Genomic DNA, 24,070 nt, shown 5'->3' on the forward strand with positions numbered 1-24,070 from the left:
AATAATAATAATAATGATTATTATTGTTTTTATTGTTATTATTATCATTGTTGTTATTATTTTATTATTTTTACAACTATTTTTTATTTATTATGATTATTATTATTATTAGTATTGTTATTATTAGTATTATTATTATTATTATTATTATTATTATGATTATTGTTATTATTATTATTAGTTATTATTATTATTATTATTATTATTTATTATTGATTATTTTATTATTATTATTATTATTATTATTATTATTATTAGTATTGTTATTATTGTTATTATTATTATTATTATTATTATTATGATTATTGTTATTATTATTATTAGTATTATTATTATTATTATTATTATTATGATTATTGTTATTATTATTATTATTATTATTGTGATTATTGTTATTATTATTATTAGTATTATTATTATTATTATTATTATTATGATTATTATTATTATTATTATTGTTATTATTGTTATTATTATTAGCAGATTGGGGTGATGACAGTTGATATAAAGCTGAAACCAACTCTCACTTGACCCTTTTAAGCCACACCAATAGAATGTTAAACAAAGAATAAAAACCATTCAAGGTCTCATTTTTCACAGTGATTTAACTGTCAGACATTTACATAATTACACTATAAAACCGTCAGGGTCTCATGGAAAAAGACTATGGAGTGGAAAGCCAAGTGTCTGTCTGGCAGAGTTGATGATTATACATTTAGGGCTAAAATAGTCATATTAATACTATTGTGTAACACAGAGTTTGACAGTATTTGTGTCCTTACTGAAAGCCACCAGACCTCGCCATGTTTAGATCTCTGCATGTCCTGTTATTCTCATTGAATAAACTTGTGAAGTTTGTAAGAACTTAGATCAAGTCAAGGGTTCTCCTAGTCAAGGGTTCTCCTAGTCAAGGGTTCTCCTAGTCAGGGGTTCTCCTAGTCAAGGGTTCTCCTAGTCAATCTCCTCTCTCGTTGTTGTGTGTGTTGTATGTCGTTAGTAAGACTGGGTAGTAAGAATGTTCATTGTTTCACAAATGTAGACCTGGGCTCAGGTAGCCTAGTGGTTAGAGCATTGGACTAGAAACCGAAAGGTTGGAAGGTCAAATCCCCGAGCTGAGAACTTAAAAGTTTTTGTTCTACCCCTGAATAAGGCTGTTAACCCACTGTTCCTAGGCTGTCATTGAAAATAAGAATTTGTTCATAACTGATTGACCTAATAAAATAAAAACAGCATTCCATTGGCTCTGTTGCGCCAGGCTAGCCTCAGGATCCTTTCAAGTATTTGAAAGAAAACTACAAATACTATTTAAACCCAGGTATGTTCCTTAATTGCAGTATCTTTTGTTTGTTTCGGTCCAAGGCTCTCCTTGTCAAGTCTGTGAAACCTCTCTTTTTTTAATGGAGAAAAAAAAACTTCCCCACTCCCACTACCAGTTTGGTCTTGTCAGGATAATTTGATGTGCCTTAATACAGTACGTTATGCCTGAATGTGTTCTAATACAGTATGTTATGCCTGAATGTGTCTTAATACAGTATGTTATGCCTGAATGTGTCTTAATACAGTATGTTATGCCTGAATGTGTTCTAATACAGTATGTTATGCCTGAATGTGTCTTAATACAGTATGTTATGCCTGAATGTGTCTTAATACAGTATGTTATGCCTGAATGTGTTCTACATTACATTTACATTTAAGTCATTCTAATACAGTATGTTATGCCTGAATGTGTTCTAATACAGTATGTTATGTCTGAATGTGTTCTAATACAGTATGTTATGTCTGAATGTGTTCTAACACAGTATGTTATGCCTGAATGTGTTCTAATACAGTATGTTATGCCTGAATGTGTTCTAATACAGTATGTTATGCCTGAATGTGTTCTAATACAGTATGTTATGTCTGAATGTGTTCTAATACAGTATGTTACGTCTGAATGTGTTCTAATACAGTATGTTATGCCTGAATGTGTTCTACATTACATTTACATTTAAGTCATTCTAATACAGTATGTTATGTCTGAATGTGTTCTAATACAGTATGTTATGTCTGAATGTGTTCTAACACAGTATGTTATGCCTGAATGTGTTATAATACAGTATGTTATGCCTGAATGTGTTCTAATACAGTATGTTATGTCTGAATGTGTTCTAATACAGTATGTTACGTCTGAATGTGTTCTAATACAGTATGTTATGTCTGAATGTGTTCTAATACAGTATGTTATGCCTGAATGTGTTCTAATACAGTATGTTATGCCTGAATGTGTCTTAATACATTATGTTATGTCTGAATGTGTTCTAATACAGTATGTTATGTCTGAATGTGTTCTAATACAGTATGTTATGCCTGAATGTGTTATTATACAGTATGTTATGTCTGAATGTGTTCTAATACAGTATGTTATGCCTGAATGTGTCTTAATACAGTATGTTATGTCTGAATGTGTTCTAATACAGTATGTTATGTCTGAATGTGTTATAATACAGTATGTTATGTCTGAATGTGTTCTAATACAGTATGTTATGTCTGAATGTGTTCTAATACAGTATGTTAACTTATCTCTGAACTAACTGCATCCTCCAGGCAGAGTGTGTTAGCCGTCAAGCCTGCTGGGAGGAGCGACCGTGTGTGTGTGTGTGTGTGTGTGTGTGTGTGTGTGTGTGTGTGTGTGTGTGTGTGTGTGTGTGTGTGTGTTTACGTGTGTGTGTGTTTACGTGTGTGTTTACGTGTGTGTGTGTGTGTGTGTTTACGTGTGTGTGTTTACGTGTGTGTGTGTGTGTGTGTGTTTACATGTGTGTGTGTGTTTACGTGTGTGTGTGTGTTTACGTGTGTGTGTGTGTGTTTACGTGTGTGTGTGAGTGAGTGCTGGGAGGGGTAGTGACCCTGTTAGAGGAGGAGGAAGTGGGATGTGTGGAGATCTGGTGAATGTCTCCTGCCTGCCGCAGTGAGAGAATTACCCTCACTTCTCTCTATTTCTCCCGGGAGTGACGTCGTTAGGCAGTACTTAGTGGCGGAGTAGCGGTGGTTTTGCCTGGGGGCCTCGACTATGATCAGATCAGATGAGCCCCTCTGAATCCTGTTACACTCTGGCTTAGAGAAGACAGTGGAGAGAAGAAGAGGGAGTCAGAGTTCCATGTGGTAAGCTGACTAGATATGCACGCTTATTCTGGGAGAGAGAAAGAGAGCTGTTATTTGGAGTGTGTGTGTGTGTGTGTGTCCTCTCTGTCTGTGTGTACTGTCTGTCTGTCTGTCTGTCTGTCTGTCTGTCTGTCTGTCTGTCTGTCTGTCTGTCTGTCTGTCTGTCTGTCTGTCTGTCTGTCTGTCTGTCTGTCTGTGCATCTGTGTGTCCTGTCTGTCTGTCTGTCTGTCTGTCTGTCTGTCTGTCTGTCTGTCTGAGTGTTTATGTGTGTTTTTGTATTTGATATGTGACGATAGGGATCCCCTGTCTGTCTGTCTGAGTGTTTATGTATTTGATATGTGACGATAGGGATCCCCTGTCTGTCTGTGTGTCTGTTTGTCTGTCTGAGTGTTTTTGTATTTGATATGTGACGATAGGGATCCCCTGTCTGTCTGTCTGTCTGTCTGTCTGTCTGTCTGTCTGAGTGTTTATGTATTTGATATGTGACGATAGGGATCCCCTGTCTGTCTGTCTGTATGTCTGTCTGTCTGTCTGTCTGAGTGTTTATGTATTTGATATGTGACGATAGGGATCCCCTGTCTCCATGTATTAAGGACCTGCTGCCATTAGGACTTTAGAGTTTAGCTGTTGTAATTGGCCGCTGTTGTAATTGGCCGCTGTTGTAATTGGCCGTTACGAATAGTTGAACTGGAGAAAGTCAAAAAACCGATTCAGGGACCATCAAATGCATTCCTTTTTGGAATGACATTTTTTGCTGTTTAAAAAAAATATACATATATATGATATATGATATATGATATGGTTGGTAGCTATACAGTAGTGTACTAACACATTTGGAAATTAATTTGGAACTGACGTTGCAAAAATCATCAGTCCTGTTTTTTCACCAAATTCTGCTTTAGAACATTTGATGCTTTGATTAAATCAGTACGTCACCTGACTTGTCTGATAGTGAAATCCTTTAATTTTATTCACACATTAATTTAATATAAATATAATGGTGCTTCAAGCCAAGGACTTGCGTTTAAAAGGACAGTGAGCTAGAAACCTAAAACGAATTATTATAGATTCCGCACAACACACAAGAAGCCTGCAAGTGCCAGAGGAAGGAACTGAGCCCAAAGCTAAAGGGATCATCTCTCTCTGTGTGAAAACATTGGGATCGATTGGTTTCCCTGAAACGTTCTGAGTTGGATTGATCATCTCTCTCTGTGTGAAAACATTAGGATTGATTGGATCCCCTGAAACGTGCTTCACTGAATTGGATTGTAGTTGAAAGTGGTGCTGTACACAGAGGTGGCCAAGATGGCCCCTCAGGCAATCTGTTATTGTGTCAACTCCTTATTGTTTCTTTTAACGTTGCAAAGGGAGTCTACGATAAATACTATGAACTGTCTCAATCACTGAAGTCTAGCGATGTCCTGAATTTATTGAGCAATTTGTGGTTAGCACACTTTCGAAAAGGTTAGAGCTGCCCTAAACATCATGACTATCACTGATAATGACTGAGGAACTGGCATCATGTCCTATGATTGACAGCTTTAGAACGTACCGCTCCACTGGAGGGTCTCTGTTGGTCTCCTTGCATTGTATCAACTAAAAACAGAGGTGAATTTTAAAAGGAGGGACGAGTGCAGGTAGACGTGTTACAGTAAGTCATTAGCAACATGGAGACATTCAGAACGTGTCCCTAAGATAGGGGAGAGGTACGGTGGGGAATTCCGTTTCCTAACATCGTGTTTTCACAGGAAATCGCTCGCCCTTCCTGTCTTGGGGAGCGTTCAGCAGGACACAACCTTTAGGAACGTTCAGATAGGAATACACTATGTAGAATAAACATGGCTGACATGTATGCACATCAAAGCATCCCATTGGCTGTTTGTGGCACTTGTTTACATTTACATTTAAGTCATTTAGCAGACGCTCTTATCCAGAGCGACTTACAAATTGGTGCATTCACCTTATGACATCCACTTGTAATCTGCAATGTTCGATAACGTTTGGCTACTGAATGTAGCCCTGTGGCCTAATAGTGTTGCTTTAAAGGTCCAATGCGGCCGTTTTTATCTCAATATCAAATCCTTTCTGGGTGACAATTAAGCACCTTGCTGCTACTGTTTTCAATTAAAATAGGCAAAAAGACACAAAAATAGCAGCTAGCACTGCGATTCAGAGCCTTAGACCACTGCGCCACTCAGGAGGCCTACACTGTCAAACTTTTGTTTAATTTCAGCCAGTGGTTTTGAAAGTGGCCAAAAGTAATCCCTGTTTTTGTTGTGTACTACGTCACGAATCCAATTCGTACTATATGTTACGAATTTATTGAGGTTAAGATCCTGGAGTTCATCTTTAACTAATTTTCCACCTGGTGATGTCATCACACAGGCCAAAACTCCATCCCACCAAAACAGGCTGAAATTTCAGGTAGGTCTTTCCATACAGCTCTGACACTAAAAGGATATTATCATCATTTTCATAATTTCACAGTATTATTCCAACATCATAGTGTGGAAATATAACACAAGAAAATCACACTTTTGGCTGCACTGGGCTTTTAAGAGTGTGCAGTGTCATCTCATTTCATGTGTGGTGCACCCTGGGAGAAGGCATACCCCGTTAGACAGAAACAGAAGGTGAGAGAAAGAAATTAAGGAAGTTATTTATACAAAATACTTAATGTGGTGAGACACAGGACACAGATTTTACATTTCAATCAATGTGCTACAGTAATAAAAATAGATCCTTCCTTCACTCTGTGTGTGTGTGTGTGTGTGTGTGTGTGTGTGTGTGTGTGTGTGTGTGTGTGTGTGTGTGTGTGTGTGTGTGTGTGTGTGTGTGTGTGTGTGTGTGTGTGTGTGTGTGTGTGTGTGTGTGTGTGTGTGTGTGTGTGTGTGTGTGTGTGTGTGTGTCCAGGCTGGGTATGCTCTCCAAGCCTATTGTCATCCACAATGACTTCCTTCCCTCGATGAACGGAGGCGATGGCCAAAACCCCACACCAGGAAGTGGATGGCCCTTTTGTTACCCAGCAGCCCACAGGATATTTTGGGGCTGCTCGATTTTCCACTTCCTGTTTTTCTTATTCCTTGTTGTTGTCCCACCCCCTAAATGTTTCTTATTATGATGGTTGGATGATTTATTTTTCTGAATCATTTCCAGAAGGTTTAAAATGATGGATCATACACTACTGTATGTTTCCTAAAGCCTCACCCTGTCCAGAAAAGTCACACTCCTTTCAGACTTAGTCTAATCATTCTGAATGGCTGACAAAAACTAAGGCACTCCCCTCCTATCTTTAATCACAACATGTATTTGCTTAAGTTACAACTCAACTCATCATTTAAACGAGACTCCAGTGTTATGATGTGTTTGTGTATCCCAGGAAGTTAGAGATTGGTATCTAGTTCTCCTTCCTTATTCTTCCTTCCTGGTTATTAGATAAGGGGAGAGGAGGCACTCAGTAAAGGAGGGAATCGGGATTAGAGGAGGGGAAGGTAGAAAGCATTACTAATAGTAAATGTGATGTCATAAAGCATTACTAATAGTGAATGTGATGTCATAAAGCATTACTAATAGTGAATGTGATGTCATAAAGCATTACTAATAGTGAATGTGCTGTCATAAAGCATTACTAATAGTGAATGTGCTGTCATAAAGCATTACTAATAGTGAATGTGATGTCATAAAGCATTACTAATAGTGAATGTGATGTCATAAAGCATTACTAATAGTGAATGTGATATCATAAAGCATTACTAATAGTGAATGTGATGTCATAAAGCATTACTAATAGTGAATGTGATGTCATAAAGCATTACTAATAGTGAATGTGATGTCATAAAGCATTACTAATAGTGAATATGATGTCATAAAGCATTACTAATAGTGAATGTGATGTCATAAAGCATTACTAATAGTGAATGTATTGTCATAAAGCATTACTAATAGTGAATGTAAAGTCATAAAGCATTACTAATAGTGAATGTGATGTCATAAAGCATGACTAATAGTGAATGTAAAGTCATAAAGCATTACTAATAGTGAATGTGATGTCATAAAGCATTACTAATAGTGAATGTGATGTCATAAAGCATTATTAATAGTGAATGTATTGTCATAAAGCATTACTAATAGTGAATGTGATGTCATAAAGCATTACTAATAGTGAATGTAATGTCATAAAGTATTACTAATAGTGAATGTGATGTCATAAAGCATTACTAATAGTGAATGTGATGTCATAAAGCATTACTAATAGTGAATGTGATGTCATAAAGCATTACTAATAGTGAATGCGATGTCATAAAGCATTACTAATAGTGAATGTGATGTCATAAAGCATTATTCATAGTGAATGTGATGTCATAAAGCATTACTAATAGTGAATGTGCTGTCATAAAGCATTACTAATAGTGAATGTATTGTCATAAAGCATTATTAATAGTGAATGTGATGTCATAAAGCATTACTAATAGTGCATGTGATGTCATAAAGCATTACTAATAGTGAATGTGATGTCATAAAGCATTATTCATAGTGAACGTGATGTCATAAAGCATTATTAATAGTGAATGTAATGTCATAAAGCATTATTCATAGTGAATGTGATGTCATAAAGCATTACTAATAGTGAATGTATTGTCATAAAGCATTACTAATAGTGAATGTGATGTCATAAAGCATTATTCATAGTGCATGTGATGTCATAAAGCATTACTAATAGTGAATGTGCTGTCATAAAGCATTATTCATAGTGAATGTGATGTCATAAAGCATTATTAATAGTGAATGTAATGTCATAAAGCATTATTCATAGTGAATGTGATGTCATAAAGCATTCCTAATAGTGAATGTGATGTCATAAAGCATTACTAATAGTGAATGTGATGTCATAAAGCATTATTCATAGTGCATGTGATGTCATAAAGCATTACTAATAGTGAATGTGATGTCATAAAGCATTATTAATAGTGAATGTGATGTCATAAAGCATTATTAATAGTGAATGTGATGTCATAAAGCATTATTAATAGTGAATGTGGTGTCATAAAGCATTATTAATAGTGAATGTGGTGTCATAAAGCATTATTAATAGTGAATGTGATGTCATAAAGCATTATTAATAGTGAATGTAATGTCAAAGTAATATAATTAGTCAATGTAATATAAAGTAACACAATTGTCAGGTTGAAGGTAAATCAGGAAGTAAATCATGTATATAACTTTTTCTGACATGAACACAATCATTGAGCTAACCCTCGGTCACTGCAGATGTGGCCAGAGCATTGAGCAATGTGACTTTAAACGTTACAGTTTGAGTTGGATTTATTATGCATCCCCATTAACTGCTGCCAAGGCATCACCTACTCTTCCTGGGGTCCAGCAAAATTAAGGCAGTTATAATATTTTTAAAACATTACAAGACATTCACAACAGATTTCACTACATTTTAAGTGTGTGCCCTCAGGCCCCTACTCTACTACCACATATCCACAACATTGTGTATAGTGCGTATGTTATCGTGTGTTTGTATGCATGTGTCTGTACCTCTGTGTGTGTGTGTTTGCATCAGTTACTTGATGTGGAATAGAGTTCCATGTAGTCATGGCTCTATGTAGTACCATGCGCCTACCATAGTCTGTTCTGGACTTGGGGACTGTGAAGAGACCTCTGGTGGCATGTCTTGTGGGGTATGCATGGGTGTCCGAGCTGTGTGCCAGTAATTCAAACTACTGGCAAACTGCACGGTGCTTTCAACATGTCAATACCTCTCACAAATAAAAGTAGTGATGAAGTCAATCTCTCCTCCACTTTTAGCCAGGAGAGATTAACATGCATATTATTAATGTTAGCTCTCTGTGTACATCCAAGGACCAGCTATGCTGTAAACTGCAATTTTCCTAAGTCCCTCTTTGTGGCACCTGACCACACAACTGAACAGTAGTCGAGGTGCGACAAACTAGGGCCTGTAGGACCTGCCTTGCTGATAGTGTTGTTAAGAACGCAGAGTAGCACTTTATTATGGACAGACTTCTCCCCATCCTAGCTACTGTTGTATCAATATGTTTTGACCATGACAGTTTACAATCCAGGGTTACTCCAAACAGTTTAGTCTCCTCAACTTGCTCAATTACCACATTATTCATTACAAGATTTAGTTAAGGGTTAGGATTTTGTGAATGATTTGTCCCAAATGCAATGCTTTCAGTTCTTGAAATATTTAGGACTAACTTATCCCTTGCCACTCATTCTGAAACTAATTGCAGCTCTTTGATAAGTGTTGCAGTCCTTTCAGTCGCTGTGGTAGCTGTCGTGTTTAGTGTTGAGGCATCTGCATACAGAGACACAATGCCTTTACTCAGTGTGTATCTCTGTGGCATGTCGTTAGTAAAGATTGCAAAAAAGTAAGGGGCCTAGACTGTGCCCTGGGGAATTCCTGATTCTACCTAGATTACAGTGCCTTGCGAAAGTATTCGGCCCCCTTGAACTTTGCGACCTTTTGCCACATTTCAGGCTTCAAACATAAAGATATAAAACTGTATTTTTTTGTGAAGAATCAACAACAAGTGGGACACAATCATGAAGTGGAACGACATTTATTGGATATTTCAAACTTTTTTAACAAATCAAAAACTGAAAAATTGGGCGTGCAAAATTATTATTATTATTTACTGTAAATAGCATTGTATCTGGTCAAACACCATTTTTTCCAGAAGTTTACTAAGAGTTGGTAACAGGCTGATTGGTTGGCTATTTCAGCCAGTTAAGGGGGTTTTACTATCCTTAGGTAGGGGAATAACTTTTGCTTCCCTCCAGGCCTGAGGGCACACCCTTTTTAGTAGGCTTAAATTGAAGATATGGCAAATAGGAGTGGCAATAAACTCTGCTATTATCCTCCATCCAAGTTGTTAGACCCTGGTGCCATGTCGTTATTGATAGACAACAATACTTTTTTCACCCCTTCCACACTTACTTTACGGGATTCAAAATTGCAATGCTTGCCTTTCATAATTTGGTCAGATATACTTGGATGTGTAGTTGTCACGTTCATCGTATGAAGGAGACCAATTGGTATGCGTGGTATGCGTACATTCTCTTTATTAAAAGAATGAACAACGAACAAACTTTGTTATTAACCAAATACTTATTTTCCACCATAATTTGCAAATAAATTAATAAAAAATCCTACAATGTGATTTTCAGGATTTTTTTTCTCATTATGTCTGTCATAGTTGAAGTGTACCTACGATGAAAATTACAGGCCTCTCTCATCTTTTTAAGTGGGAGAACTTGCACAATTGGTGGCTAAATACTTTTTTGCCCCACTGTATATATTGGTTTCATTGTGTAGTTTCTTATTTTTATACAGTAATTTTCTTAACCTGTTGCTTCTACTCGGGACGCTTGCGTCCCAACTAGAGCTCTGGAAATGTAAATGCGCTACGCTAAATGCTAATAGTATTAGTTAAAACTCAAAAGTTCATTAAAATACACATGCAGGGTATCGAATTAAAGCTACACTCGTTGTGAATCCAGGCAACAAGTCAGATTTTTAAAATGCTTTTCGGCGAAAGCATGAGAAGCTATTATCTGATAGCATGTAACACCCAAAAAGACCCACAGGGGACGTAAACAAAATAATTAGCATTTCGGCGTTACACAAACCGCACAATAAAATAGAAAACATTCATTACCTTTCACCATCTTCTTTGTTGGCACTCCTAGATGTCCCATAAACACTATTTGGGTCTTTATTTCGATTAAATCGGTCCATATAAAGCCTAGATATCGTTATATGTAGACTGTGTGATAAACGAAAAAAACATCGTTTCAAAACGTAACGTCATTTTTAAAAATTCAAAAAGTCGACGATAAACTTTCACAAAACACTTCGAAATACGTTTGTAATGCAACTTTAGGTATTAGTAAACGTTAATAAGCGATAAAATTCATCAGGAGGCGATGTAAAGATCATTAGCTGTCCGTCTGGAAAAATGTCCGGCTAGAAACTCAACGAAAATATCCGGTCCTAGACCATAGGAGATACGGTGCCCTGCATGTGTTTGACCAAGAAAAAACTCGAAGGGAAATGACAAGACTCTAGACACCGTGTGGAAGCTGTAGGTACTGCAACCTCAGTCAATTAATTGTGGTTCACCTTTATCAATGGGTTCAAGTAGCGCATGGATATATTTTCCCATTTTCAGTGATCAGTTTTTCCTGTGCTTTTCGATGTAAATGCCGTTCTGGTAAAGACACAGCAGTGATTTAACCAGTTTTATAAACGTCTGAGTGTTTTCTATCCACACAGACTAAGCAAATGCATATACTATATTCCTGGCATGAGTAGCAGGGCGCTGAAATGTTGCGCGATTTTTAACAGAATGTTCAAAAAAGTAGAGGGTCGACTTAAGAGGTTTTTAATGGATTCATGCTTATTAGTAATTGGGATAAGCAATTTCATAAATGTGTCAAGTGCAGCGTCTGGTTGCTCCACATTACACACCACAGACTAACAACATATGAATCGCTACAAAACTTATTGTATGACCTCTTATACACTATATTAGGCCCAGCCTTAGGATATGGATCTTTGGTTTTCCTAGATATGGCTACTATATTGTGATCACTATATCAAATGGATTCGGATACTGCTTTCAAACACATTTCTGCAGCATTAGTAAAGATTTGATCAATACATGTTGGTTGATTTCATTCCTGTGCTGATTGTTAACCCTGATAGGCTGATTGTTAACCCTGATAGGCTGATTGTTAACCCTGATAGGCTGATTGTTAACCCTGATAGGCTGATTGTTAACCCTGATAGGCTGATTGTTAACCTGTACCAGGTTACAGGCACTAGTTACAGTTTGTAGATTTCTCTTGAGTGGGCAGCCTGATGATAGCCAGTCAAATCTCTCTATTGATATCACATTATCAAGCATTTGACACATGTTATCCAGATACTGACTGTTAGCACTTGGTGGTCTATAGCAGCTTCCCACCAGAATGTTTTTTTAGGTGAGGTAGATGAACCTGTAGCCATATTACTTCAACAGTATTTAACATGAGATCCTCTCTAAGCTTTACAGGAATGTGGTTCTGAATATAAAACAGCCACATCTCCACCTTTGGCATTTCTGTCTTTTCTATAGTTCTTGCTACCACTGCATCACGACTCAGGCTATGACCCAGATACAGACACAGGAAGCAGACTGTACAGTTGTCAGATAATTTATTGTAAACACGGGGCAGGCAAAGGGCAGTTCGAATACAGGCAGAGGTTTGTAATCAGGTCAGAGTCAGACAGGTACAGGACAACAGGCAGGGGTTTGTAATTAGGTCAGAGTCAGGCAGGGGTTCGTAATTAGGTCAGAGTCAGGCAGGGGTTCGTCATTAGGTCAGAGTCAGGCAGGGGTTTGTAATTAGGTCAGAGTCAGGCAGGTACAGGATGGCAGGCAGGTACAGGATGGCAGGCAGGTACAGGATGGCAGGCAGGTACAGGATGGCAGGCAGGCAGGCTCGGGGTTGGTAAAACCTGACCAGACAAGATGACTGGCAACAGACAAACAGAGAACACAGGTGTAAATACACAGGGGGTAATGGGGAAGATGGCCAACACCTGGATGGGTTACACCTGGAGGGGGGTGGAGGCAAGCACAAGGACAGGTGAAACAAATAGGGGTGTGACAGCATCATCAAAGGTTTTATCAAAGTGAGTTTCAGAGATTGTCAGAATATGAATGTCATCTGTTACTAGCAAATTATTGATTTCATGAACCTTGTTTCTTAAGCTACATATGTTAACGTGAGCTATTTTTAAACCCTTTTCTGGGATTCTTGATAGTTTAACTTGCTTTACTGGGAAGCTTAGCAGAGGTAGACATGCTTGTGTTATTTATGTTAGTGCAGGGTGAGCTGCACACAGTGGACTTCCTACTAGGACACACCACCTCAGTGCTAACAATATAAATGGTTCATAGGCATATGATTGCTGCATACAATAGCTGTAGGATCAGCAGAGCCATTCAGGGCAGTAAGAGGGACATAAATTAGGTTACTTACATTGTCTTCCAACGCGCCTGGGATAATGTACATTTGCTTAAGCATTATGCCAACTCAGCGACACAATGGTAGGGATTAGCTGAGCTGGGCTTGGGTAATTGATAAGTCATTGTGTCAACACAGCCTTACAAGGCTGTGAAAGGATCCAGGAACCCAAATGATTTGGGTGGATCACATCCTCTTTATAATGCCATCATTGTTTCCAGAAGGTATCAAAATGGTCAATAAATGTTTCACCCACAGAGCTGCCATAGTCTGGTAGCCAGTTATGGAGGGATAAAAGCCTGCTGAACCGTTCAATGCCATGATTTAGGGAGGGCAGAGGGAGAGATATTATGGGGCGTTTGGGTCACTACTTGTCACCAACAATCAGTTCTTTAAAATCCATCTTCAGCTGTTCTGACATGAACCATGACAGTATCATTCCCTGACACACAGCCTCGGGAAGCAACCTGATGATGTCCTGAACTTTGACCCCACATGAACCATGACAGTATCATTCCCTGACACACAGCCCAGGAAGCAACCTGGTGATATCCTGAACTTTTGCCCCAGGAAAACACAAAGTCGTTGCCCCAGGTTTAGATATATACCTCAACATCGAACCTATCACAATAGCTCGGAATGATCCAGCATCTGCCGTGTCTCAAAGCAGACTGTGAGGCCAGAGCCAAAGAACTCACCTGAGAAGAGGGCTGTGTGCAGGCCTCAACAGCCAAAGGGACAGAGCTCTGATCCAGAGAGCACGGCCCAGGGGAAGGGGGCCGCGGTGGGCCAGGCTGTGCCCAGGCAGTTTATTGACTAGGACAAGGGGAGGTAGCTGGAGGGACATCCACAGCCGTGGAGGGAACACCCAAAGAGGGCGCTGAATGAGTTCAGCTCTTGGTAGCCTGGCTCGGTTGTTGGTATCCAAGTATTAAAGCGTGCAGGGTTGAAAGTTGAATGAAGAAAGTTGAGCGAGAAAAAAACTAAGATGTTCGTGTTAAATGTGTTAAATTCAGAGTTTTGGTTAAATGGTTATTAAAAGTAAAAAATGAAAAGTTTGTCAGGTAGCCAAGTCGCAACAAACAGCAACACGACAATGTTATGAAGAGAATATTTCAGAAACGTTACAATAGTGTGTTAACTTTGGTCTCCTCAATAAACCTGCACTTTCGAAAAGCGCATTTCCCTGCATGGAGAAAAATACACTCAACAAAAAATATAAAACGCAACATGTAAAAGTGTTGGTCCCATGTTTTCATGAGCTGAAATAAAAGACTCCCAGACCTTTTCCATACGCACAAAAATATTATTTGCTCAAATTGTGTGCAGAAATGTGTTTCCATCCCTGTTATCTGCCGCCATGTTTGAAATTGTTGCATGTTGTGTTAATATGTTAGTTCAGTGTACATGCATACATATGAAATGTATAACAGTTGATCTGTCGCAAACCAGTTAGCTTAGTCCCAGTTATATGATCTGAAGCAAGTCTTCTCAAGGTGCAGACAGGAACATTGTTTTTTTTAGTGCAGATTTGATTGAACTACTAAACCTAGCTCTGGTTGAACAGTCTGAACCCTGCGCTCACTATTGTTGTGAGGTGAAACAATACCCCTTCAGTTCAACACCTAGTTTGATTTACATTTCATTGAGTTGTCTGCTAAAAATAATTCAACATGAAAACATATTTCCCAAATTCCTTTACATTGAGACTTTTTTCAAATCCAGACCGTTTTCCACAACATCATCACATTGCATTTTTCTGTTGAAATGATGTGGAAAAACATTGATTCAACCCGTTTGTGATTATGGGGTAGTGAGTGCAGCAGTCCTTAGAAAACCACCCAGGGAAGTCCCAGAAGGCTCCAAAGCAGATGCCCTGGCCTCCTGGCTCTGAGGGCATAGTGCCAGCTGTCGAACCATCACACAAAGGGCTCACTGGGACCCGAGCCAGGGGTTTCAAGCACCTGCCAACACAATACACAGCCAAGCCAGGGGGTGCCAAGCACCTGCCAACACAATACACAGCCAAACCAGGGGATGCCAAGCACCTGCCAACACAATACACAGTCAAGCCAGGGGGTTTCAAGCACCTGCCAACACAATACACAGTCAAGCCAGGGGGTGCCAAGCACCTGCCAACAAAATACACAGCCAAACCAGGGGGGTGCCAAGCACCTGCCAACACAATACACAGCCAAGCCAACGGGGGTGCCAAGCATCTGCCAACACAATACACAGCCAAGCCAGGGGGTGCTAAGCCAGGGGGAAAGGAGGGAGCACATATTGTTACACTATATTCGCATGGCAAATAGAATGATCAATGTCGGTCTTGGGGGGCAGAATCCCTTCTGGTTTACATCCTCTCCTTCTAATAAGGGACTGATTCAGACCTGGGACACCAGACGAGTGCAATTAACTACCAGGTAGAAACAAAACAGTTTTTCAACCCTTCAGAACCGTAATTGAACAGCCCTGGCTTGGAACAAGCACCCCCAGGAGAGGGCATATTTTGGGCAGACAGGATGGATAACTGTCATAATGACAGTCATCCATAATGACAGTCATCCATAATGACAGTCAGCCAAAATAGCGTTCCACATGACAAACATTTTTTTTGTTGTTGGTTCAAATCAAAAGGGCTGCAGTCAATTGCATTTGCATATAACAACATAGGGGACATATGTGATCCTCTGTGGCGCAGTTGATAAAGGAAGGCATTTGCTACTCCAGGGTTGTGGGTTCGATTCCCGCTGGGGACACCCTTATGGAAAATGTAAGCGCGCATCATTGTAAGTTGCTTTCAAATAAAAGCGTCAGCTAATTGGCACATCATCCTTCAAACAATCACACGTAGTTTCTATCTAACAACTGTGTGTCTGAGCTGACTAATGAGAGAAAAAGCAGCAGAAATGATGTTGTACTCTAGTCCGATTAAGCAGTTTGGATTGGAATTGACTTGAGTGTCTGCTGCAACGATCTTTGCGTTGACTAGCAGGCCGAAGCATTCGACCCCTCCTATAGTCAATGATCATCCAGCACCACTTCATGTGCGTGCGTGTGTGTGTGTGCGCGCGCGCATGTGTGTGTGGGGCAGGGCTCTAATGCCCTGATATGAGATTTCCACAGAGAACGACTGCAGTGTAACACATTCTGCATGCTCCATCTACTCACATCAGGGCATTAGAGCCACTAGCAGGTCTCCCACACAGACACACACCAAGATTATTATAGTGTTTATATTATACATGTATTTTGAATTCAGTTTAGTTTAAATAGTTTTTCAGACTTGATTCGCTATTTTTTGTTTAGTTGAAGTTGTATACAGATATTTCTATTTTGTTTTAATATTATTTAAGGCTCTATTCAATCCGTATTGCTCGAGATCCGCTTTATAGCGCGATTGGCAATTAAAAGCGGAGACTGCATTCACGGTAAACACTGTCGGCTCAATCTGTAATTACCTTTATATTTTAATGCGGATCTTCCACGATACTTCGGCGACACGGATTGAATCCAGCCCCTTAGTTTCAGTTTTAGGCCACTTTCACATATCCCCTTATGATCCAGATATGGGAGCGTTTGGTAGTGGGTCCAAGATCCATGAGTAGTGGGTCTAAGATCCAGGACCAGATTACCAGGTACTGTGACTCGGCAGCGCGAGTCTCGTGGAATTTTTGTGCCCGTTGTAAACAATCTCACGAACGTCATGTAGAATGTGCGTCTTGCTAATCGCACCCTGAAACTGTTTTGTGAAAGCAAAACGTATTCTGTTGAATTCTCACAAACACTCCAGGAACTAAACCAGGGTAGTGAATTTCATATGTATAAATGCCCTTAGTTTTAGTGTTTAGGTTAAAGAAAACATGCGTGGGACGCTAGGAGCCTTTTGGGTTGTATATTGATTTGATTCCCACCGGGGGACCAGTATGAAGATATATGCACTCACTACTGTACGTCGTTCTGGATAAGAGTGTCTGCTAAATTACTCAAATATAAATGTACAATGTAATATGTTTTGTGGATGTCACTTTTTGCAACAGGGGGTTAGGAATACATAAGGAGATGGGTCAGGCCGTAGGTTAGCCCTTATTATGAGTTTTGCCGTGGAGGCAGAACTGACCGATTTCCCCTTAGATAGGCCAGCTGCAAAGTTAAAACTGGCTAAATTGTAAAAAAAAATATTTAAAAAAAGGGAAAAAAAGCTTTTTGTTCCTTATTTAAGGTTAGGGTTAGGCATTAGGGTTAGCAGTGTGAGTAAGGTTTGGTTGAAAATCAGATTCACTCTGCAGAGCTGACACCAGAACAAGACCCATGATGAAAAACTCTAACTTGCTCATTCCACATCCCTTTGATTAAAAGTATTCATCATGTCCTCTATGGTACCTTCCATCTTCCTGTAGTTCATCATGTCCTCTATGGTACCTTCCATCTTCCTGTAGTTCATCATGTCCTCTATGGTACCTTCCATCTTCCTGTAGTTCATCATGTCCTCTATGGGACCTTCCATCTTCCTGTAGTTCATCATGTCCTCTATGGTACCTTCCATCTTCCTGTAGTTCATCATGTCCTCTATGGTACCTTCCATCTTCCTGTAGTTCATCATGTCCTCTATGGTACCTTCCATCTTCCTGTAGTTCATCATTTCCTCTATGGTACCTTCCATCTTCCTGTAGTTCATCATGTCCTGTATAGTACCTTCCATCTTCCTGTAATTCATCATGTCCTCTATAGTACCTTCCATCTTCCTGTAATTCATCATGTCCTCTATGGTACCTTCCATCTTCCTGTAGTTCATCATGTCCTCTATGGTACCTTCCATCTTCCTGTAGTTCATCATGTCCTCTATGGTACCTTCCATCTTCCTGTAGTTCATCATGTCCTCTATGGTACCTTCCATCTTCCTGTAGTTCATCATGTCCTCTATGGTACCTTCCATCTTCCTGTAGTTCATCTTAAACTAGTGTTAATTTTATAGCAGATGGTAGTTGTTTGTCATTAATCGTAATGCAGTCTTATTAATTAATGGATTATCAGACACTCAAAAATAAAGGCATACACACAACTAATACACTCAGTGTGCATAGCTAAACTCACGACAATGGAAAATCCCATACACTCAGTGTGCATAGCTAAACTCACGACAATGGAAAATCCCATACACTCAGTGTGCATAGCTAAACTCACGACAATGGAAAATCACATACACTCACTGTGCATAGCTAAACTCACGACAATGGAAAATCACATACACTCAGTGTGCATAGCTAAACTCACGACAATGGAAAATCACATACACTCAGTGTGCATAGCTAAACTCACGACAATGGAAAATCACATACACTCAGTGTGCATAGCTAAACTCACGACAATGGAAAATCCCATACACTCAGTGTGCATAGCTAAACTCACGACAATGGAAAATCCCATACACTCAGTGTGCATAGCTAAACTCACGACAATGGAAAATCCCATACACTCAGTGTGCATAGCTAAACTCACGACAATGGAAAATCACATACGCTCCGTGTGCATAGCTAAACTCACGACAATGGAAAATCCCATACGCTCAGTGTGCATAGCTAAACTCACGACAATGGAAAATCCCATACACTCAGTGTGCATAGCTAAACTCACGACAATGGAAAATCACATACGCTCCGTGTGCATAGCTAAACTCACGACAATGGAAAATCACATACGCTCAGTGTGCATAGCTAAACTCACAACAATGGAAAATCCCATACACTCAGTGTGCATAGCTAAACTCACGACAATGGAAAATCACATACGCTCCGTGTGCATAGCTAAACTCACGACAATGGAAAATCACATACACTCAGTGTGCATAGCTAAACTCACGACAATGGAAAATCACATACGCTCCGTGTGCATAGCTAAAATCACGACAATGGAAAATCACATACGCTCAGTGTGCATAGCTAAAATCACGACAATGGAAAATCACATACGCTCCGTGTGCATAGCTAAACTCACGACAATGGAAAATCACATACACTCAGTGTACATAGCTAAACTCACGGCAAATGAAAATCACATACACTCAGTGTGCATAGCTAAACTCACGACAATGGAAAATCACATACACTCAGTGTGCATAGCTAAACTCACGACAATGGAAAATCACATACACTCAGTGTGCATAGCTAAACTCACGACAATGGAAAATCACATACGCTCAGTGTGCATAGCTAAACTCACGACAATGGAAAATCACACACTCAGTGTGCATAGCTAAACTCACGACAATGGAAAATCACACACTCAGTGTGCATAGCTAAACTCACGACAATGGAAAATCACATACGCTCCGTGTGCATAGCTAAACTCACGACAATGGAAAATCACATACGCTCAGTGTGCATAGCTAAACTCACGACAATGGAAAATCACATACGCTCCGTGTGCATAGCTAAACTCACAACAATGGAAAATCACATACGCTCAGTGTGCATAGCTAAACTCACAACAATGGAAAATCACATACACTCAGTGTGCATAGCTAAACTCACGACAATGGAAAATCACACACTCAGTGTGCATAGCTAAACTCACGACAATGGAAAATCACATACGCTCAGTGTGCATAGCTAAACTCACGACAATGGAAAATCACATACGCTCAGTGTGCATAGCTAAACTCACGGCAAATGAAAATCACATACGCTCAGTGTGCATAGCTAAACTCACAACAATGGAAAATCACATACACTCCGTGTGCATAGCTAAACTTACGACAATGGAAAATCACACATGTATTTGAAAAACCATTTAGACATCATTGTAAAACATCCTGATGATATAAACATGTTTCTTTAAGGTCAATAATGATGCCTAATGAATATGCGCTGCATGTGAAGTTTTCATCTCCTAATAGACAAATGAATTGGAAAATTAGTCAGGATTTACCAGCTAATTGATGTGTTGTAGGTTTTCCATCAGATGCATAAAGCAATTTATCTAAAAATGTAGATCTCATTGTATTTCATTACGGACAGCTGGAGTTTCATATTTTGAGCTGCTCGTTGCCTTAGTAACCTCTTGTTTGTTTCATTTGTGAATGAGTATGTTAAAGGGATAGTTCACTCAAAACTATTTATATTGTTTTTTTAATTAGTCCGCTGTTAATAATACAATCCCCAAAAGGTGTGTCAGCATTGAAGTTTTCAAGATATAAGTCGACTCATTTCAGATTATACCATTATTGAAGACTTCAGTTTTTCTGTTTGGTTTTCATTGATTGAGAACTAGAATGAGTAATGGCTTGTGGCAGGGCTGTGGATCAATTAGACATTTATGACATTTTAACTCATTCCCTCAGAGCTGGCTAGACGTTGTCATGCAGATGCTACCTCAGAGCTGGCTAGACGTTGTCATGCAGATGCTACCTCAGAGTTGGCCAGACGTTGTCATGCAGATTCCACCTCAAAGCTGGCTAGACGTTGTCATGCAGATGCTACCTCAGAGCTGGCTAGACGTTGTCATGCAGATTCTACCTCAAAGCTGGCTAGACGTTGTCATGCAGATGCTACCTCAGAGCTGGCTAGACGTTGTCATGCAGATGCTACCTCAGAGCTGGCTAGACGTTGTCATGCAGATGCTACCTCAGAGCTGGCTAGACGTTGTCATGCAGATTCTACCTCAAAGCTGGCTAGACGTTGTCATGCAGATGCTACCTCAGAGCTGGCCAGACGTTGTCATGCAGATGCTACCTCAGAGCTGGCCAGACGTTGTCATGCAGATGCTACCTCAGAGTTGGCCAGACGTTGTCATGCAGATTCCACCTCAAAGCTGGCTAGACGTTGTCATGCAGATTCTACCTCAAAGCTGGCCAGATGTTGTCATGCAGATTCTACCTCAAAGCTGGCTAGACGTTGTCATACAGATGCTACCTCAGAGCTGGCTAGACGTTGTCATGCAGATGCTACCTCAGAGTTGGCCAGACGTTGTCATGCAGATTCCACCTCAGAGTTGGACAGACGTTGTCATGCAGATTCTACCTCAGAGCTGGCTAGATGTTGTCATGCAGATGCTACCTCAGAGGTGGCCAGATGTTGTCATGCAGATTCTACCTCAGAGCTGGCTAGATGTTGTCATGCAGAATCTACCTAAAGACTGGCTAGATGTTGTCATGCAGATTCTACGTCAGAGCTGGCCAGATGTTGTCATGCAGATGCTAACTCAGAGTTGGCCAGATGTTGTCATGCAGATGCTACCTCAGAGCTGGCCAGATGTTGTCATGCAGATGCTACCTCAGAGCTGGCCAGATGTTGTCATGCAGATTCTACCTCAGAGATGGCTAGATGTTGTCATGCAGAATCTACCTAAAGACTGGCTAGATGTTGTCATGCAGATTCTACGTCAGAGCTGGCCAGATGTTGTCATGCACATGCTACCTCAGAGTTGTAATATAAGTCGACTCATTTCAGATTATACCATTATTGAAGACTTCAGTTTTTCTGTTTGGTTTTCATTGATTGAGAACTAGAATGAGTAATGGCTTGTGGCAGGGCTGTGGATCAATTAGACATTTATGACATTTTAACTCATTCCCTCAGAGCTGGCTAGACGTTGTCATGCAGATGCTACCTCAGAGCTGGCTAGACGTTGTCATGCAGATGCTACCTCAGAGTTGGCCAGACGTTGTCATGCAGATTCCACCTCAAAGCTGGCTAGACGTTGTCATGCAGATGCTACCTCAGAGCTGGCTAGACGTTGTCATGCAGATTCTACCTCAAAGCTGGCTAGACGTTGTCATGCAGATGCTACCTCAGAGCTGGCTAGACGTTGTCATGCAGATGCTACCTCAGAGCTGGCTAGACGTTGTCATGCAGATGCTACCTCAGAGCTGGCTAGACGTTGTCATGCAGATTCTACCTCAAAGCTGGCTAGACGTTGTCATGCAGATGCTACCTCAGAGCTGGCCAGACGTTGTCATGCAGATGCTACCTCAGAGCTGGCCAGACGTTGTCATGCAGATGCTACCTCAGAGTTGGCCAGACGTTGTCATGCAGATTCCACCTCAAAGCTGGCTAGACGTTGTCATGCAGATTCTACCTCAAAGCTGGCCAGATGTTGTCATGCAGATTCTACCTCAAAGCTGGCTAGACGTTGTCATGCAGATGCTACCTCAGAGCTGGCTAGACGTTGTCATGCAGATGCTACCTCAGAGTTGGCCAGACGTTGTCATGCAGATTCCACCTCAGAGTTGGACAGACGTTGTCATGCAGATTCTACCTCAGAGCTGGCTAGATGTTGTCATGCAGATGCTACCTCAGAGGTGGCCAGATGTTGTCATGCAGATTCTACCTCAGAGCTGGCTAGATGTTGTCATGCAGAATCTACCTAAAGACTGGCTAGATGTTGTCATGCAGATTCTACGTCAGAGCTGGCCAGATGTTGTCATGCAGATGCTAACTCAGAGTTGGCCAGATGTTGTCATGCAGATGCTACCTCAGAGCTGGCCAGATGTTGTCATGCAGATGCTACCTCAGAGCTGGCCAGATGTTGTCATGCAGATTCTACCTCAGAGATGGCTAGATGTTGTCATGCAGAATCTACCTAAAGACTGGCTAGATGTTGTCATGCAGATTCTACGTCAGAGCTGGCCAGATGTTGTCATGCACATGCTACCTCAGAGTTGGCCAGATGTTGTCATGGGTTCTTTCCATACAAACTGGATCCTAGCCTTCTAAAGGATAAAAAATATACCTAGTGTACGTATCCCTATTACCAGGTTCTCTCTCTCTGTCCTCTCTATAGGCTATCTTTCATCAACCCCCCCCTGCCCATTCCCCTCCAGGAAAAAGGAGTCAGTTGCAGAGTGGAGAGTGGAGGAAAACACAAGACTGTGAAAACAAGAAAACGTCAAAAGACTCGTCTTGAAGGAGGGAGAGAAACACAAACTGGGCGAGAGGAGGGGCTGCCTCAGCCATGGGCAAACAGAACAGCAAGCTACGTCCGGAGGTGCTGAATGACCTGCGCGAGAACACAGAGTTCACTGACCACGAGCTCCAGGAGTGGTACAGAGGCTTCCTAAAAGACTGCCCCACGGGCCACCTGACTGTGGATGAGTTCAAGAAGATCTATGCCAACTTCTTCCCGTACGGGGACGCCTCCAAATTTTCCGAGCACGTCTTCCGCACGTTCGACACCAACGCAGACGGGACGATAGACTTCCGGGAGTTCATCATCGCGCTGAGCGTAACGTCACGAGGCAAGCTGGAGCAGAAGCTCAAGTGGGCCTTCAGCATGTACGACCTGGATGGGAACGGATACATCAGCCGCGCGGAGATGCTGGAGATCGTACAGGTTAGTCTCAATCCCCTATCTTCCAGCGGTGTATTGTAACATCCGGTCGTGATTGGGAGTCCCATAGGGCGGCGCACAATTGGCCCACCATCGTCCGGGTTTGGTCTGGGGTAGGCCGTCGTTGTAAATATGAATTTAAAATTCGTTATAAAATCAACACAAGGACCAATGGATTATAGAAATGAGTCAAGTTTGTGGAAGCTAATAGACTGAAGTGTCAAAACACAGCATCTATCACATAGTAAGTAGACAGTAATCAGTGTATCCCTCATTTATCCACCTTGAAGCTAGAATCTGCAGTTGCTACATACATTTTTGGAATTACAGTGCATTCGGAAAGTACTCAGACCTCATCTTTTCCACATTTTGTTACGTTACAGCCTTATTAGAAAATTAATTAAATCATTTTTTCCCCTTCATCGATCCACACACAATACCCCATAATGACAAAGCAAAAACAGATTTTTAGACATTTTTTCTAATGTGTAAAATTTCAAAAATGCAAATATCACATTTACATTAGTATTCAGACCCTTTACTCAGTACTTTGCTGAA

The 24,070-nt window shown here is 40.5% G+C and overlaps 1 protein-coding gene across 1 annotated transcript in view; it reads left to right on the forward strand.

Moving 5' to 3' along the window:
• The first annotated feature begins 2,895 nt into the window (after nt 1–2,895).
• Nucleotides 2,896–24,070, forward strand: part of LOC115133270 (hippocalcin-like protein 1) — a 28,486-nt gene continuing 7,311 nt past the window's right edge. The window contains exons 1-2 of the mRNA XM_029666334.2: nt 2,896–3,138; nt 22,967–23,515. Of these exons, the coding sequence (XP_029522194.1) occupies nt 23,138–23,515 (378 nt within the window). The 5' untranslated portion in view covers nt 2,896–3,138; nt 22,967–23,137. The remainder of the gene's footprint in view (nt 3,139–22,966; nt 23,516–24,070) is intronic.

The sequence above is a fragment of the Oncorhynchus nerka genome, linkage group LG18 (assembly GCF_034236695.1).
Source record: "Oncorhynchus nerka isolate Pitt River linkage group LG18, Oner_Uvic_2.0, whole genome shotgun sequence".
NCBI lineage: Eukaryota > Metazoa > Chordata > Actinopteri > Salmoniformes > Salmonidae > Oncorhynchus > Oncorhynchus nerka.